General features: G+C 55.8%; 1 protein-coding gene across 2 annotated transcripts in view; it reads left to right on the top strand.

The window, feature by feature from the left end:
* The first annotated feature begins 289 nt into the window (after positions 1–289).
* The window catches only part of LMX1B (LIM homeobox transcription factor 1 beta), an 83098-nt gene continuing 68260 nt past the window's right edge, over positions 290–15127 (top strand). For both annotated transcript variants that reach the window (XM_026009600.2, XM_026009598.2), the window contains exons 1-2: positions 290–457; positions 1252–1438. In XM_026009600.2, the coding sequence (XP_025865385.1) occupies positions 319–457; positions 1252–1438 (326 nt within the window). In that variant the 5' untranslated portion in view covers positions 290–318. The remainder of the gene's footprint in view (positions 458–1251; positions 1439–15127) is intronic.

The raw sequence follows: 15127 nt of genomic DNA, 5'->3' as shown, positions 1-15127 counted from the left end.
CCGGCGCGCGTGGCTGCGAGTGCCCGGGAGAGCGCGGCGCGGACTGCAGCGCCCCGGCCGCCCGCACGACGCCGGGGCCCGGGGCCGGCGCGCCCGCGCTCCACGCTAGCCGGGGGCGGCCGGCGGCCCCTGCCGCAGCCGCAGCCCCAGCCCCAGCCCCAGCCGCAGCCCCAGCCCCAGCCGCAGCCCCAGCCCCAGCCCCCCAACCCCGCGGGGGCCGCGCCTCCCCGGCTCCTGGGCGGCGGCGGCGGCGAGCGGGCGGGCGGGCGGGCGGGCGAGCACCCTGGCCGGCGGGGCCCGCGGCGCGCCCCGCGTCCCATGGATATAGCAACAGGTCCCGAGTCGCTGGAGAGGTGCTTCCCCCGTGGGCAGACGGACTGCGCCAAGATGCTGGACGGCATCAAGATGGAGGAGCACGCCCTGCGCCCCGGGCCCGCCACTCTGGGGGTGCTGCTGGGTGAGTGAGGCATCAGAACGCCCGAGTGGTCACGGGCAGGGGACAGGGGCATGCTCCCGAGATGGACACAGGGGTCCGGACCACCGCAATAAGGAAATGGTTTGCAGGACGTGGGGGTGCAGGGGACACAGATAGACTCCTGCAGCGAGGCACCCCTAAACAGGCATCGTGAGGAGGCAGAGGTTGGCAGGGACACCACCAAGGAGGAGGGAGGCCAGGACAGCTCCAGCTGCCACCCGCCATCCTCCCTGGGCCTTGGTGCTAGAGCTGCCACTCCCGAGGGGGTAGGAGGCGGGTGGCAGGAGTGATGGAGGACTCAAGTGGTCACCTTAGCAAGCTTGGGAGTGCTGCCAGGTCACTTGGTGGGGGGAGCTTCTAAGAGAAAAATGTCCCCTGGGCCTCCCGAACTACAGGTTTTGGGGAGATTGGGGACAGAAGTCCACGAACGCCACCGTGGGGCGTGTCAGCCAGCAAGCGCCCCAGCCTCACCTCGCCTGTCTTGGTCCCAGCCGGCTGCTCCACGCCGAGCGGGCTCTCTTACGTAGTCACACCGAGCGCTGATCTCCGGAGAAAGGGAGAGTGCAGCGCCGAGCCAAGGCTCGAGACCCGTGGCCTCTCCACGCCCAGGCTCCCTGGCCCGAGCCCGGGTGCGGCGACCGGTGGAGCGCAGGCGGCGGATGGCGCTCCCGGGTTGCCCTCGCCTTTGGGGCCCGGGCTGCAGGAACGGAGCGGCCGGGCCGCTGGGGCCAGGCTGGTCGGCGCTGACCGCTCCACTCTCGCCCTGTGCGCTGCAGGCTCCGACTGCCCGCATCCCGCCGTCTGCGAGGGCTGCCAGCGGCCCATCTCTGACCGCTTCCTGATGCGAGTCAACGAGTCCTCCTGGCACGAGGAGTGTTTGCAGTGCGCTGCGTGTCAGCAAGCCCTCACCACCAGCTGCTACTTCCGGGATCGGAAACTGTACTGCAAACAAGACTACCAACAGTAAGCGCCTCTCGTCCTCCTCCTTCCCCGCCGCCGCCCGGCACTCGAGCCCGGCCATCCCCACGGCCTGGCCAGGCCCGGGGCCGCCCAACTGCCGGCTCTGAGCGCCGCCGGGCCCATCAGCTCTGAGGGCTGTGCGGGCTGCGCGACTCTCGGCAGGGACGAACCATCCCCAGCCTGGTTGCCACTAGTGGGGTGGCCAGGAGCCTCTGGCGGTCTCTAGTTGCCATCTTTTGTCAGGAAACTTGCATTGGTTGGGGTACAGGAGAAGGCCCTCGGCCAACTAGAAGTTACCAATTCCTCTGTCCAGGGACAGGGCCTGACCTCACTGAGGCCTAAATTGGGGACCAAGAATTGATTCCCAAATGAAAACTGTTTTAGGGAGCCAGGCTCTGGCGGTGTGCTTCCCCAAAGTAGGGTTTTATGGAGGTTTGGGGTTTCTGGAGCAAGGAAGTAGAGTTGGCTGGGGGGGTGGTGCTGCACTACTTGAGCAGGTCAGGATGCCCCCCTCCTGCCATGCTCCCTGTTGTACTTTCAGTCCCCGCCAGAAAACAAGTGTCCATTCTCTGCAAACCGTTCCATGCGGGAATTTTGCACTTGCAATTTTTGCTGGCTGGAGGAGCTGTCTAGGAAGAGGACCTCAAGAGGTGGCAAACCACAATTTGGGGCTCCTGGGGGCAGGGGGTGAAGAACTGCCCAAGTCAGCCTTCCCTAGCAGGCCCTCTTTCTTGCATAGTGTTTGTGTTGGAGAGGGGTTAACTTGCTCTGCCCTGGCGTAGCCTAAGTAAGCCTCAGGGTTGAGTCCAGACACTATGGGTTGAGCCCTATCTGCTGACTTGTTTTTTAGCTGAGACTATGCATTTGTCTGGCAAGATGCTGGGACAGATGAGAGCAGATGCAGGCTTTTTCTTTTGACCCTCTGGGTTTTGTGCCTGGCAGTGTGATTGGGAGGGAGGCAGAGGAGCAATAGCAGGAAGAAGGGTGTGGGGACCCCCAGGAAGGCATTGTGGAGACAAGTGGGTGCATTCAAAAACTTTCTAGTGAGGCCCAAAAGACCCTTTTATATGGGACTTAGAATGAGTAGGTTTTCAGGTGGTTCGGGGCTCAGAGGGAGCTGTGTGTGCCCAAGCCTCCAGGAAAAGGTTGGGCTGCCAGTGCCTGGTGATGATTGCAGCCTACCTGTCCAGGCCCTGATGGGAAGTGGAGTAGCTGGGATGCCCCATCTCCATCTCTCTAGCTGCTTGGCTGAGGCCTAGAAATAGTGAGGCGGTAGGCTAGAGCCCTGGAGAGAGTGTTACGTTCTATTCTGAAGGGTTCTGGCTGAGCCCCACAAAAGCACCAAATTTGGCTGTGCTCCCCGCTGGTCTGGAGGTCCGATACGACCTGCTCTTTGCACCTTGCTCTTTGTGCCCACTGGGGACTCTTCGGGCAGGAATTGGAGTACATTTCAGAGAGTCGGTTCTTTTGTTGATCCCAGAGTCTTGCTGAAGCTTCTCCCTCTGTCTGGTGCACCCCAAATTAGGCACACTGCTGTTGGTAGGGTTTTGTGCTGTGCTCTAGACGGATATGATTCTAGGTCTAGGACAAAGTGTGGCCGCCAGTCAGTTCGGCCACGGGCAGGCGTAGAGCAGCACAAATAAAATGGGGAGAGTAGTTTGGGGTAGATGTGGTTGGGGGCCCTGGTCTGGCCAAGGGGCAGGGCTCACCAACTTCCAGCCCACCCACATCCTGCCCTCCTGCACCTCTGCCTGCCTGACCCTTAGCTCAGCTCTGGCAGTGCCACTTCCAACTTAGCCACCGGCCTGGATGACTCAACATGTGGGGGCAGGAGGCCCAGGAAACTGGAAATGGGCCTCCAAGTCATTTGGATATTGGCAGATTTTTGAAAAAAAAAATTTTTTTTTAACATATTGGAGCGACCCTTTCCAATATCTTGTACGTATCTGCCAGGTCTCTTCCCCTATCTCTCAGTCCTTTATGGAGCTTCTGTTTAAAACAAGGAGAGGATGCTCCCTGGTCCTCCGGAGCTCGGAACTGTAGTCACAAAATTTGAGCTGGGTATTTCCTTACAGCAGAGCGGCCAACCCCCTAATTTTACAAAACAATTAAACATTTGCGTTGGCTTTGTTGAAAGCATATTTGTTTAAAAGAAAGAAAAAGAGAAAAGAAAAAAGGCGCCTGAGAGCTTGATGCTTCACTGCAGTTGGGATGTGTTTGCCCGTGAATTTTGGCGCTGGGCAAATCTCAGGTTCTGAGTTCTGGGTCGAGGTCCTGCAAGGCAGCAGCCTCCAGGCGGGCATTATTCACACCTCTGACGGTGCCCTCCTCCTCCCTCGCCCCCTCTTTCTTCCGATAAGGCCAATTAGGTATCTGCACTAGGCCGGCTGAGGGCTGAGGAGGGGTTGTTATCAAGACAATCCTATGGACAAATATCCCCGGTGGGTCTCGTCTCAGCGTTTCTCAGGGAGAGCCAGCGCTGTAAGACAGGCAGGGACTCACTGGGGAGGCGACGTTCTTTGCAAAATAAAAGTGTATTTCACAATTCTTTTTTCTTTGAGGATCGCAGATGCATATTTATTGCATCTGTGCATAAATGCTTTTCAGACAAGAATCCAGGCAAGTGGGCACAGAAACGTGCCTTCTTGATTTTATAGAGCTTTTGTGTCAGTGGTATAGGGAAATTAACAACCTCCCCCCCCCCCCCCCCCCCCCCCCGCCCAAAGGGGGAAAAAAAAAGCTTGAAAAATGTATCCTTGCCCCATGAGGAGCTTGCCGGGCTTGGTCCTTAGAAAGAGGTTGCTTATTTTTATTAAGCGTCTCTTCTTTCGATTTGTTTTAAAGACCTGGGACACCCAGAAGCGCAACGTGATTTTACGCACCATGGGGGTGATTAATTGACGTTCGGGCACTTTTAATAGTGTTTGGTAAAATCCAACCACACGTCCTGGACAGGAGAAGCAGAGCGCGGGCCTCGGCATTTGGGCATTTTCACGCGTAACTCGAAAAGTTTACTTTTTCTCCATACGTGTTTTTTGGGACTCCTTAAAAAAAAAAAAAAATCATCCGATCATTCTGCGCCCGAGGCCCTGGCCCCTTGACGGCCAGAGCTCCTTCTGGATCTGCAAACCTGGTTAGAAAGCGGGAGGAAACGGGGCCTCCAAATGCGAAATCACGAACACCTCTCTCTCCTTCCTCCACCGGAGAACATATGAAAAGAAAATTGACAACATAATTCCCCCCCCCCCCCCCCCCGCCGCCCCGCGCCCCATTTTTTTTTTCTTGGTGGCTTGGCCAAATAGAATTATGTAAGTCTTTTTTCTTGCCGTCTGTCGCTCGTCTGGAAAGCGTTTCTATCCTGAGGAGGTGGCGAATTCCTGGAGGAGGCTCCGGAAGGGGGGAGGGTCGGTGGGAGAGTCCAAAAATCTGTCACAAAATGGAGTCTAATCGCTTGTAAGACAGCTCCCAGGCCTGGCAACCTGGGACCCGTTGGTGTGCAAGTGGGAGCCTGCGTGCCCCAAAGACGCGGCGCTCCTGCTCGGGCCGTGCTCCTGCCGCGGTGCCGTGAGCTGGCGGCGCCCTTGCACCAGCCGGGCCTGCCTGGGCGGCCTCGCCCCGCGGCAAGCAGAGCTGCAGAGCTCCGCTGAGCCCATGAGGGTCCCTTGGGGCTCGTCTGCCCAGGTAGGATGCGCCCACTCGCAGAAGATGAGGGGGGAGCAGTGAGACTTTGATTGAGTTTCAGGGAAAAAAAACTGATTCCTGGGGTGATTTTTTTTTTTTTTTTTTTTTTTTGTAAATCTACCCCAGCTGGCTGAGGCTCCAGTGGCCCAACCTGGCTCTTCCCAGCACATTCCTTTCCTTCTTTCCTTGGAAGTGTTTACACCGGGAAAGGCCTTCCAGGGAGGCTCACCTCTCCTCTGAGCGCTCCGGCAGAATAGGGGTGTGGCACCAGGAGAGCAAAGCAGGCTCCAGCCTTTTCTGCCTGCTGTTTCTCCCAGCTTGGAGGGCCTCCCATAGACCTTACTGCAGGGTGCCAGTTACCAGCAGCACCTTCTCCACCAGCGGGTATCCCAGCTGGCATGGCCCCCATCTGTCTAATCCAGAGCTGCACACATCCCTGCCCACAGCCTGAGCTAGAGGGTCTGTCCTGGAAATGGATTTGCTTGGGAGGAAAAGCCAGTGCTTTGCCTCATAGAAAGGCCTCCATAGTGCTCCCTCTGGGGATTTGAGGGCTGAAGGGCTCTCACTCTGCCAGGCCAAGTCTGAGGACCCTCTGGCTCCTGGGAGGGCACCCTCCTTTTAACCCTGGTACCTCGGCTGCAGGTAGAAGGGTAAGCAGAGGCCTTCCTGAGGCTGTAGTCATCTGCTGCTGAACGGAGGCATTATTCACAGCTGACTCCTGGCTCACCCTGTATTCCCCAGGCTCTGGGCTAGTGTAGCCTAATTTGTTTGCCGGATTTTTCTTGAGTCGGGGAAGAAGGCTGTGAGGATTTCCTCCGGAGTAGGTGATTGTCAACCCTCAGCTCCCTCCTACCCCATCCATTGGAACCAGGCTTAGGACCACACAGTCCTGGCATCCACCTGAGCCTCTTCTGTAAAATGGGGACATATCCACCTAGGGGAAAGGATTCTAATAAGGATTTGAGATAACATGCCCCAGAGGACCTGGCATCTCGCCTAGCATGTTGTTAATACTCTGGAAATTATTGTTACCAATACCACCAGCAGTATGGCAAAGAATGCCTTGTCTCCAAGGAGACACCAAATTGCCCGTGGGTTCTGTCAGAGAAAGGTGCAGCTGGCATGATAGGCTTGACATTAGCTTCTCTGTGCGGGGAAGATGAGGGGTACCCCTGAGAAAATCATTCCCTTTGCCTGAGTGAGGGCACTGTGAGGGCCATGCCTCCTTTAATGAGGAGAAAAACTCTAGGCTCTGAGACAGAGCTGGGTGTACCTCCCAGCCCCACCATTCAGCAGCCATGTGATCTTAGCCAACTGACTACCTGTTTCAGAGCCCCAGATTCTCCATCAGCAAATTAGGGGTGATGATAAAATTTCCCAGGATGGTTGTGAGGATTACACAGGGTACCTGGTGGGGCCTTAATAAATGATCCACAGTCCATGGGATCCAGTATCCTCCTCATTACCTTCAGCTGTGAGAGGAGAGAAAAAACCTTCTGATTATATAGGTAAGAACAAATGCCAACTATGCATTATTAGGAAGGGCAGGTAGCAGGATGGGCCTGGTGTTCTGGCATATTTCTCCTCGGGGGCTGAGAGAGGGAGTGGAATTGATCCACAGCAAATATCTTAACAACTGGGGAGCAATTGGGATCTTCAGGTTCTGAGAATAGCTTGAAAAAGCATACTCAATAATATAATTTCTTATTTAGAAAACCCTTTGGGCTTACTGTTTTTGTGACTCAAATGACAAGGGGAAGAAGGCTCAACCCAAAACCTATGAGGATGAGTGAGAATCCATTAGGAAAGGGGGGTGGGGCGGGGGGGGGGGTGGGGGGGTGGTAGAGAGCGAAGGATCTGTATGTTTCTCTAAAAGATAAGGTTGAAAAGGTGGAGAAACACCAGCTCAGGTGGTCAGAAAGATCCTTCAGCCCACAGAGGTTTGTTCTGTCCACGATGGGCTGGCTGTGCTCCCCCAAGGAATTTCCTCTGTCCTGTGGCTATGAGGTTTTTAAAACAGAAAAGGGGAAACAAAAAATCCCAGTCCTACTTTGGCATTAGTTAGGCTGAGAAATGGAGGATACGTTCAATGACATGAGTTATAACTTCCAATTTGTTGGACACCACAATCAGGCCTCAGCTTCAAGGGAGGGAGGAAGAAAGGGATGGTCCACTCATCCACGGAGGAGCTCATATGAGCTGTCAGTCAGCTGGGGCAGGAGGACCCAGGGCCCTTGGCTTTGTGGCTGACCCAGCCCTCTCCAACTCCCAGATTCTGTGCTGATGGCAGCAGAGAGCAAAACCAAAATTATATATATTTATTGCTACTGCAGTCAGAAGTGGGGAGGTGGTGGTAGTGAAGGGAGGGTAAGGCTGAAAACCAGATTTGAAAAAGTTGATTCACGAAAGCAGAGGAAGCAAAGTGGCAGACGTTTGCCATTTCATCGACCGGCTGGTGTTCTCCATTCATGTCATAAATGTCTCCTGTCATTTGAAGCCAAAAGCAACATGATTTGGTTCCCCGGTGGCCTATAGGGTTTTTCTCTTTTTTTGCAGTAAATGTTTATTTGTTAATAATATACTTTAAACAGCCTAGCTTTGACCTCAAGTCTCCCGAAGCATCCATCTTCTCTCAGAAAAATCTTTCAAAGTTTGTGTAATTTTGGGGGGAAGGTGTAACTGACAGGGCAGTGAAGGGTCTGTGTTTGCTTTAACTACCGCTGTGTTGTGGAGTGGTGGGGTATAAGGGGCCACTGTGCTCAGAATGGCAACTTTCTTGGGTTTCAGGCCTGGCTGACAGCACTTCCTCGCTGCCCTTTACCTTTGCTTCGCCTGATCAGAACAAATAAATTTCTGCGTGGGCCCTTCCTTTGTTATTCCCGGGGCAATATTGTATCCATTTCTGTTCAGCTGCTTGACTGGCAGCCACTGGACCTGCCCTGTGGACCCTGGGGCCCCGAAGGGGGGTTGGGGGAGTAGAGGGGTCCCAGGGATATGTGAGTACATTGGGTGGGGTGGGGTGGGGGCTTTGTCTCCGTCCAGAACCTGGCTCAGACTGGCCCGGACCAAGTGTGCTGGCTGATTGCAGAGCACCTGGCTTGCCCAGCACTTGGTGAACTGGGGGGGGGGGGGGGGGAGTGTTGCTGAAGGAAAAACCTAGTTCCTGGAGTTTGGTTCCAGAAGAAACAAAGATGTTTGCTTCCTGGCCCCTGCTTAAGAGGTTTCCCTGGGAACTGTTAGGTGGTTGTCAGCCGGAGAGGGTTCTGAGGGCTGCCCGGAGCAACAGAGGTGCCCACCGGGGCTGGCAGAAATGAGGAGACCACAGAGCTGCCGGCTAGATGCAAAAAGCTGAGTTAGAATGCTGGAACACAGGACCGCCACGGGCTCCTCCATTCCCCAGGTGCCTCTGTGGGGTGCTGCAACAGCAGTGACAGGAGAGGAGGTCCAGCAGCCCTGGGTCGGGACAAGCTGGGTGTGACTGCTGTCCTCCCCTTCTCTCACCTCATGCCCTGCTTTCCACCGGGACTCAGTGACTGTTGTCATGTGATTCCTGAATTGCCATAGTTACAGGTCTGGGGGGGGGGGGTGTGGGCTCCCGCCCAGGCTCAAAACTGCCCAAGCCTGTGGAGATGGAGAGGACCAAGGTGCTCGGGAAGCCACCTCCTACGAAGGAAGGAACGAAGGAACGGAGGGCCTCCTGGGTGGGGCACGTTTTCTCCAAGGAAAGAATAAAATTGCAAGTACAGAGCTGAGATGGAGAATGTCCCTGGCCAAGCTTTAGGGGCCTTTAGGGAAAGGCACATAGCTCCTCTTGAGCCTTAGTTTCCTCCTCTGAACTAGGGGTACTAGTTACAGTTTCCCAGGATAAAGTGAATCAATGTCTGAGGATAAAGTGAAACAGACCCAAAGGTGCCAGCCTCCAATGAGCATTCAGTCCATGTATGCTTCCTTCCTGCCTGCCTGGGAAGTGAGCTGGAGACGCCCTGCCTGGCAGGAATGCATTGTCTGCCTTTCATACAGAGCGTGGAGCCTCCTAAACAGGCCTCCTGAAGTGGCCTAGCCCACCCTCCTGCCCCTTGCCCAGGTCTGGAGCCTGTGTTTTGAATTTTTCCCTTGAAAGGGGAATGAGGCAGGTCCCTCGGTTCTTGGAGACAGGCAGGCAGGCAGCAGCCTGTGAATGGCCCCCCCATTATTACTGAGGGACAGAGGTCCTGCTTTTTTATCCAGCCTACTCTTGAGCATGGCCAGGGTAGATTAGATAGGAACTCACAGGAACAGAGTCCTATTGACCTAGAGGGGCAGGTCACAGTAGTACATCTAGAAAGAAAAGGAATTGACATTTCTGGAGTACTGCGATGTCTACTGGCTTTGGGTCCCTGTATAGGTGAGAAAACTGAGGTGGAGGAAGTTAGGTAACTTCTCTCAGGCCCAGTTACTATGTAGCAGATTTTTCCCAGGTGGGTCTAACTCCCAAAGCTGATGGGATCCCTAAGTCCTGGAGTTCTGTTCCTCCCAAAGCCCCAGAGTCTGCTCTGGGCAGTTGTGATTCTCCTTAGAGCGCCCAGACTGAAAGGTGAGTGTGTGTGTTGGGGGGGTGGGGGGCTACTGCCTCAGGGTTGGGAGGGGTGAGGGTGGAGGTCACTGCTGTCTTCGCACCAGAATGTCGGTGTAGGGCCAGCCCTTGCCAGAGAAGGAAAAAGGTTAGAATAACTGCCTTCCCCCTGGCAGTGAGCTTCCTTCACTGCTCGAAGCCCGTGTGCGCGCAGGGCGGCTCTCAGAGGTCTCCACCCGTGCCCTCCAGGCCCACCTCTTGGACGGTCCCTGCTCCTCATTCTTCCTTCCCCCAAGTGGAGCAGCGCAGTGCACAGGCTCCTCGGCTGCGCCACGGGCGCCGGCAGTGGTTGATGAATTTCGGTGTCACCAGGGGTTTAGCCCGGATTTGGGAACCGCGCGCTCTAATACGCGCACACGGTCCTGCCCTTTCTAAAGCGCAGCCCTTTCACCCAGCCGCTGATTTATGAAGGAATCCGATCCCGGGACGGGCCGTGCTGGAGCCGGGAACCGGGGGCCCCGCCGCAACCTTCGGACTCCTTCGTGTTTCGGGGGCCCCTTGGCGGCTCCGGGTGCTCTCTTAGGCTGGACTCAGGGCACCCTGCTGGGTTGGGTCTCCCACGACCCAGGAGGAACGAGTCCTCTTAGAGTCAATCAAACCTGCCCGAAGGGAGAGAAGCGGGTGGAGAGAGTTCACATTTTCTTTTGGAATGGAGCAAAGACTTCACCCTCCACAAACCCTCCCACCGACCCCCTAGGGCAGGCCCAAAAGCAGCAGGTTCGGGAGGTTTGTTTATCGAGAGCACAGAAAATTGAAAAAAGAACCTAAGACCTTTCTTCCGCCTGAAAAATGTGCAAAGTCCCTGGGCTCCATCCGAGAGGAGGCAAGGCGACCTGAACGCAGGGTCCCCGATGCAGACGCTAGGGCCGACCCCGGCCCCCTCCCTCCTGTGCCCTTGCCGAGCGCGGCGGGAGGGCAGATTTTTTTCAGATTTGGTTTGTAGGGGGGAAATGTGGTTGTATCAATCCACAAATATTTACTCTTAACAGACTTGTATCTGTGGAGATTTCGAACAAAGACAGTTTAGGGGGATTACAAAAACCCTAAACCCCGTTTTTCTCTCGGACTTGGTGCTTTAAATGCCAATTACAGGCGAGCCATATCCAACAGCAACGGGAGGAGGCGGGCAGGGTCGGGAGGGATTGGGGGGCGAGTCCAGCCATTAAATGTAACTTTTCATTATGGAAAGGATTTCACCGGTTTTATCTTCTAATAAGATTATGTCACGAACACAAGTACCTAGGATGGTGCTGAGTGACAGGGCTCTGTCGTTTAATCAGAGACTGTGCCGCTCTGACCGCGGGGCCCTTTGTCCGTCGGACTGAACGACGGAAACTTGCCGTCCTAATCCCCTTATTCATGTCAAGCAGAGAAAAGAAGCGGAGCACCTTACAACCGTGTCCCCTCCACCCCTTCCGAGGGCGGCGGGAGGAGGGGAGCTCCAGCCCTGTCACCCCCCGGGCGACTTTCGTTTCTGAGGGCGCTTGGGTCTCCTGAGCCCGCCAAGCGTTGCAGCGGGGATGGGGGAAGGGGTTGCTTTTCGGGAGCCTCAATTGTCAGCTTCTGGAAAATGGGGGCAACGGCGTCACAGCCAGAGGATGCCAGTTGGGAGGGGGAGTGGACTTTTTGCCTCCACTGACTGAAAGCACCGGCCGCTCTGTCCCCTCTTCCCAGGAAAGGTGGCGCTGGGGGGTGCACACCCACCATCCCCATGAAAGCGGGATTGACAAGAAGGGAGAGGCCGAATGGAGATGCCAGGCTGGGGTCCTGCGCGGGGCAGATTTCGTTGGATCCCTGGGACCGATGTGGCGATGCTCGTACTCCTGCGAGTCTCCGGGGTTGACCATTCCCGGCTGCTCGCGCAGCCCCTTTCTTCTGAGGGCGAATTCCTTTGTTCGACCCCCGCGGAAGCCCGCTTCTCCGCCGGGCCCGTGGCGCCTTTATTCTCGCCACGGCCGCTTCCACCGCCCCGGTCCCACCGAGCGAGCGAGCGAGCGAGCGCAGCTCCGACCGGCGGCCGCCCCCTTCCCCCGGCTGCGCAGACCCAGCTGGGTCTGCCGACCGGCCCCTCGACGCGGCCGCCGCCTTGCCCCAGCCCGGGCTGCTTTCTCCGACAGCTAGAACTCGGCGCGCACAGCGGGCACCGCCGGCGCGGACTTTAGCCACCGGCGTCCACCTCCCAGCCCGGTCGGAGGCGGCGGGCGTCGGAGGAACGGCTGGGCGCGGTTCCGGGTCGCTGCACCGGCTGAAAAAACCAAAAGCAAAACCAACACCCAGCAAATGAAACCTGCGTGCCCCCAGGCCTCCACTCGGCACCTCTCCTGAGGACCCAGGCCGGCTACCTCCTGGCCAGTTTCTAGGATCTCACTCCCAAGGCCTCAGAGTCAGAGGAGACTTTGGAGGAATTTGTCTCTAGTGTAGCCCGCTCTTCAGCCTCCTTTTAAAGCTCTGTCAGTGCTCTGGGGCAGCCTCCCAGGGACCCCATTGCGTCCTGGGAGCTCTCTGGAGATGCCTGACTGCTCAGTCTCCTCCCTCCCGAGCCCAGGCTCCAGTGCGGGGAGGATGGGGCTGAGAGCTGGGTGTCACCTCGTAAAAGCGACAGGCAAAGGCTGTTTTATGGGGAGGGAGAAGGGGCAGGAAGTGATGCTTCCATCTCTGGCCCCACAGGGATGGAGAGCCACGATGGGCAGGGGACTATCTGGGCAGGGGACCAGGGGGACAGGGCACGGTCAGAGACAGTTGGGTCCGTGACCATTAACCTCGGGAAGGACCAGCAGACCTGGGAGCTGGGAGCTCACCTCCCGCGGGTTCCCTCCCAGAGCCTCTCTGCAATCCCCAGCTCAGCCAACAGCTCCGGCCCTTCCTCCCAAGCTGGGGCGGGGGAGAGACTTTCTCCCTCGAAACACTTGATACCAACTTTGGTTTTTTGGCAAGAAAAATAAGCCTTGTTTGGAAAGGGGAGGGGGGTGCCCGAGTGAACGAGGGAAGGAGTGAGCCGGCGGCAGAGCAAACTTTGCGGATTAGGTTTCAGCGCCTCCGCCCCACCCCCAGCCCCGCGGCAGTGATTTGTGTGCGGGGGTCTGTGACCCTACGAGGCATCAAACGGCCCGCGGGAACCGGCCGAGTTCAGAGGGACAGTGGGCAGAGGGGCGGCCTAAGACAACGCAGATGGTTCATATCAGCCCGGCTTGGCCAAGCCCTGGGCCCACCGGCCTGGGCTGCTCAGCAGGGAAGAGGTCTGGGGTATTCCGGGGAGACCAGTGCCTGAGCGGTAAGAGGGGGCCAGAAATGCGCGGGTCAGTGCCCAGTCCATCCCAGCTGAAAGGAGACAGGGGGCTGGTGACAGAGTTCTTCCCCAAAGTGGTCCTGACCACATCCAGATTAGGAGAAGCCTGACCCTCCTTGTCTCCCCAGAGGAGCCTCGGTCCAGAAGGGAGACCCTCCAGCCTGTGCCAAGTGGCCAGAGTTTACCCCACCCCTGCCCTGGAGGAAGCTGAGGCTCATCCAGGTCACGGTACCCCTCCCCCAGGGACCCTCTAGTGGCCCTTTTCTTCTCAGGGAGGTACACTGCCCTCAGCTTGCCTGCTGTGATGGGTTTGGAGGCCCTCACCTCCTTCTGACATACATTCATGTATTCGTTCATTTGTTGATTCGTTCGTTCGTTCATTCATTCATTCATTCATTCATTCATTCATTCATTCTACCACAGTCGTAGAATGTCCTTCCCCTTTCTGTCCACTTGAGCCCTTCTACCTAGCCTGGGCTAACTGTGAGGAACTCCTTCTTTCTTGCTTCTAACCGCCCCCCCCCCCAAAAGCTAAGAAGTAGACTCATTCATACCTTCCTTAATCCAGAGCTTTGCTTTGGGGGCAGTGGGTCCTGCTTGGTTGGGCTGGCAGGTGCTCTTGCCTCAGAGATTGTCTCCCCAGAGCTGGAGTTTGGCTGATTGTCAACAACAACAAGCCCAGGCTTCCTTGCCCTATTTCCAGGGCCTGGCTTTCTCTGCGGCCTCCAAGAACCCTCTTCAGTGACCACAGAGGGTGTGCCAGAGTGATACTCACCACCCAGGCCTTGGGCTGCTTTAACAGGTCTCAGCTGAAGAGCTTTTCAGGGTCCCTGTAGAAATGGGAAAACTGAGGCCCAGGTGTGGCTAGTTAATATTTGCCCTAAAGCTCACTCAGTTGTAGCACAATGGAGACAGGAACTCCAGTCTACCCACTGCCAAGTTAGGGGTCTGTGTGGCAACTACACAATTCTTTCTAGAACCCGCTCCCAGACTCTGGCTTTAGCACTGGCTTACTCTTTTCTCCTGAGGCTGAGGTCACTGGGAGGAGAAGGTCCTTCAATCCTGGTTCCTGAGGAGGGTAACAGGCAGGTCTCCATGATGGAATGAGTTTGAGAACTTTCCAGATAGCATGGAACCATGCACAATTTGGCAATTTTATCTTCTAAATTGAGACATTGAAGGACAAGAACCAGGTGACCATATTGCACCTTCCTTTGTCCTTCTAGTATCTGACTCCCCAGACACCCTGGGCTTGGCCCTTCCTCTGTACAGTGGGTCACGGGGAGGCCAGGGCCACAGAGGGCCAAGGGACTGCCGGAACCTCTCCGGTGCCGTCTCCCAGGGTCCCTGCCTCAGGGGAGCAGCCGGCTGGGTCATCTGTACACGGAAGACACATCTGTACTCCACATGTTGGCGGCCAAGCAGAGGACACGTGGTTTGGGATGTGTTATCTTAATCATATTTATTAGCCAATCCTGAAATTAAAAAAAAAAAGTTTGGTATTCACATTGGGAAAAGATCCCCAAATCTACATGGCGACAGATCGGCAGAGGCCGCCGGCAACAGCCAGGTTTCTTTCAGCTGGGATCAGGATGCAACTTTGGAAGTTCTTTGGGTTGTTCTAGTGCGATGGAATCTCTGTGCTGTGAAACAACACTTACTGCTTTCATTTTCCCAAGCAGAGATCTGAAGCAAAATTAATTACCCCGCCTTGACTGATAGTTGTTCTGTTGGAGTATGGTTCTAATCCTTATTAACATTCTCTAAAGTCAGGCATGAAATATGACTTTTACACCACACTCTTTGGCATATGTTTTTCTTTTCCAGGATATTTTTCAGACTATCTCCAAGCCTCACTGCTGTTCATTATTTTTGCCATAGGTCTAAAGTTGCCAGCCCCAAAACCAGTCCCGCACAGAGAGCACAGCCAAGGGGGTGGGAGTGGGAGCGACATCTCTGCTCACGATGCAAATTGCTTCTGATTATTGAGCTTTGAATGTTTTCTCCATCATGTTTTTATTAAAAACTCCAGCATATTTACGCTTGATGGTGTCTTCAGTTAAGTTAAAAAAAAAAAAAGTAGGGGGTTCCCCTTTCTATAGCAGTATGTAAA

The sequence above is a fragment of the Vulpes vulpes genome, chromosome 2, assembly GCF_048418805.1.
Source record: "Vulpes vulpes isolate BD-2025 chromosome 2, VulVul3, whole genome shotgun sequence".
NCBI classification, from domain to species: Eukaryota; Metazoa; Chordata; class Mammalia; order Carnivora; family Canidae; genus Vulpes; species Vulpes vulpes.
Note: the sequence above shows the minus strand (reverse complement) of the source record. Positions and strands in the feature narration are given on the sequence as shown.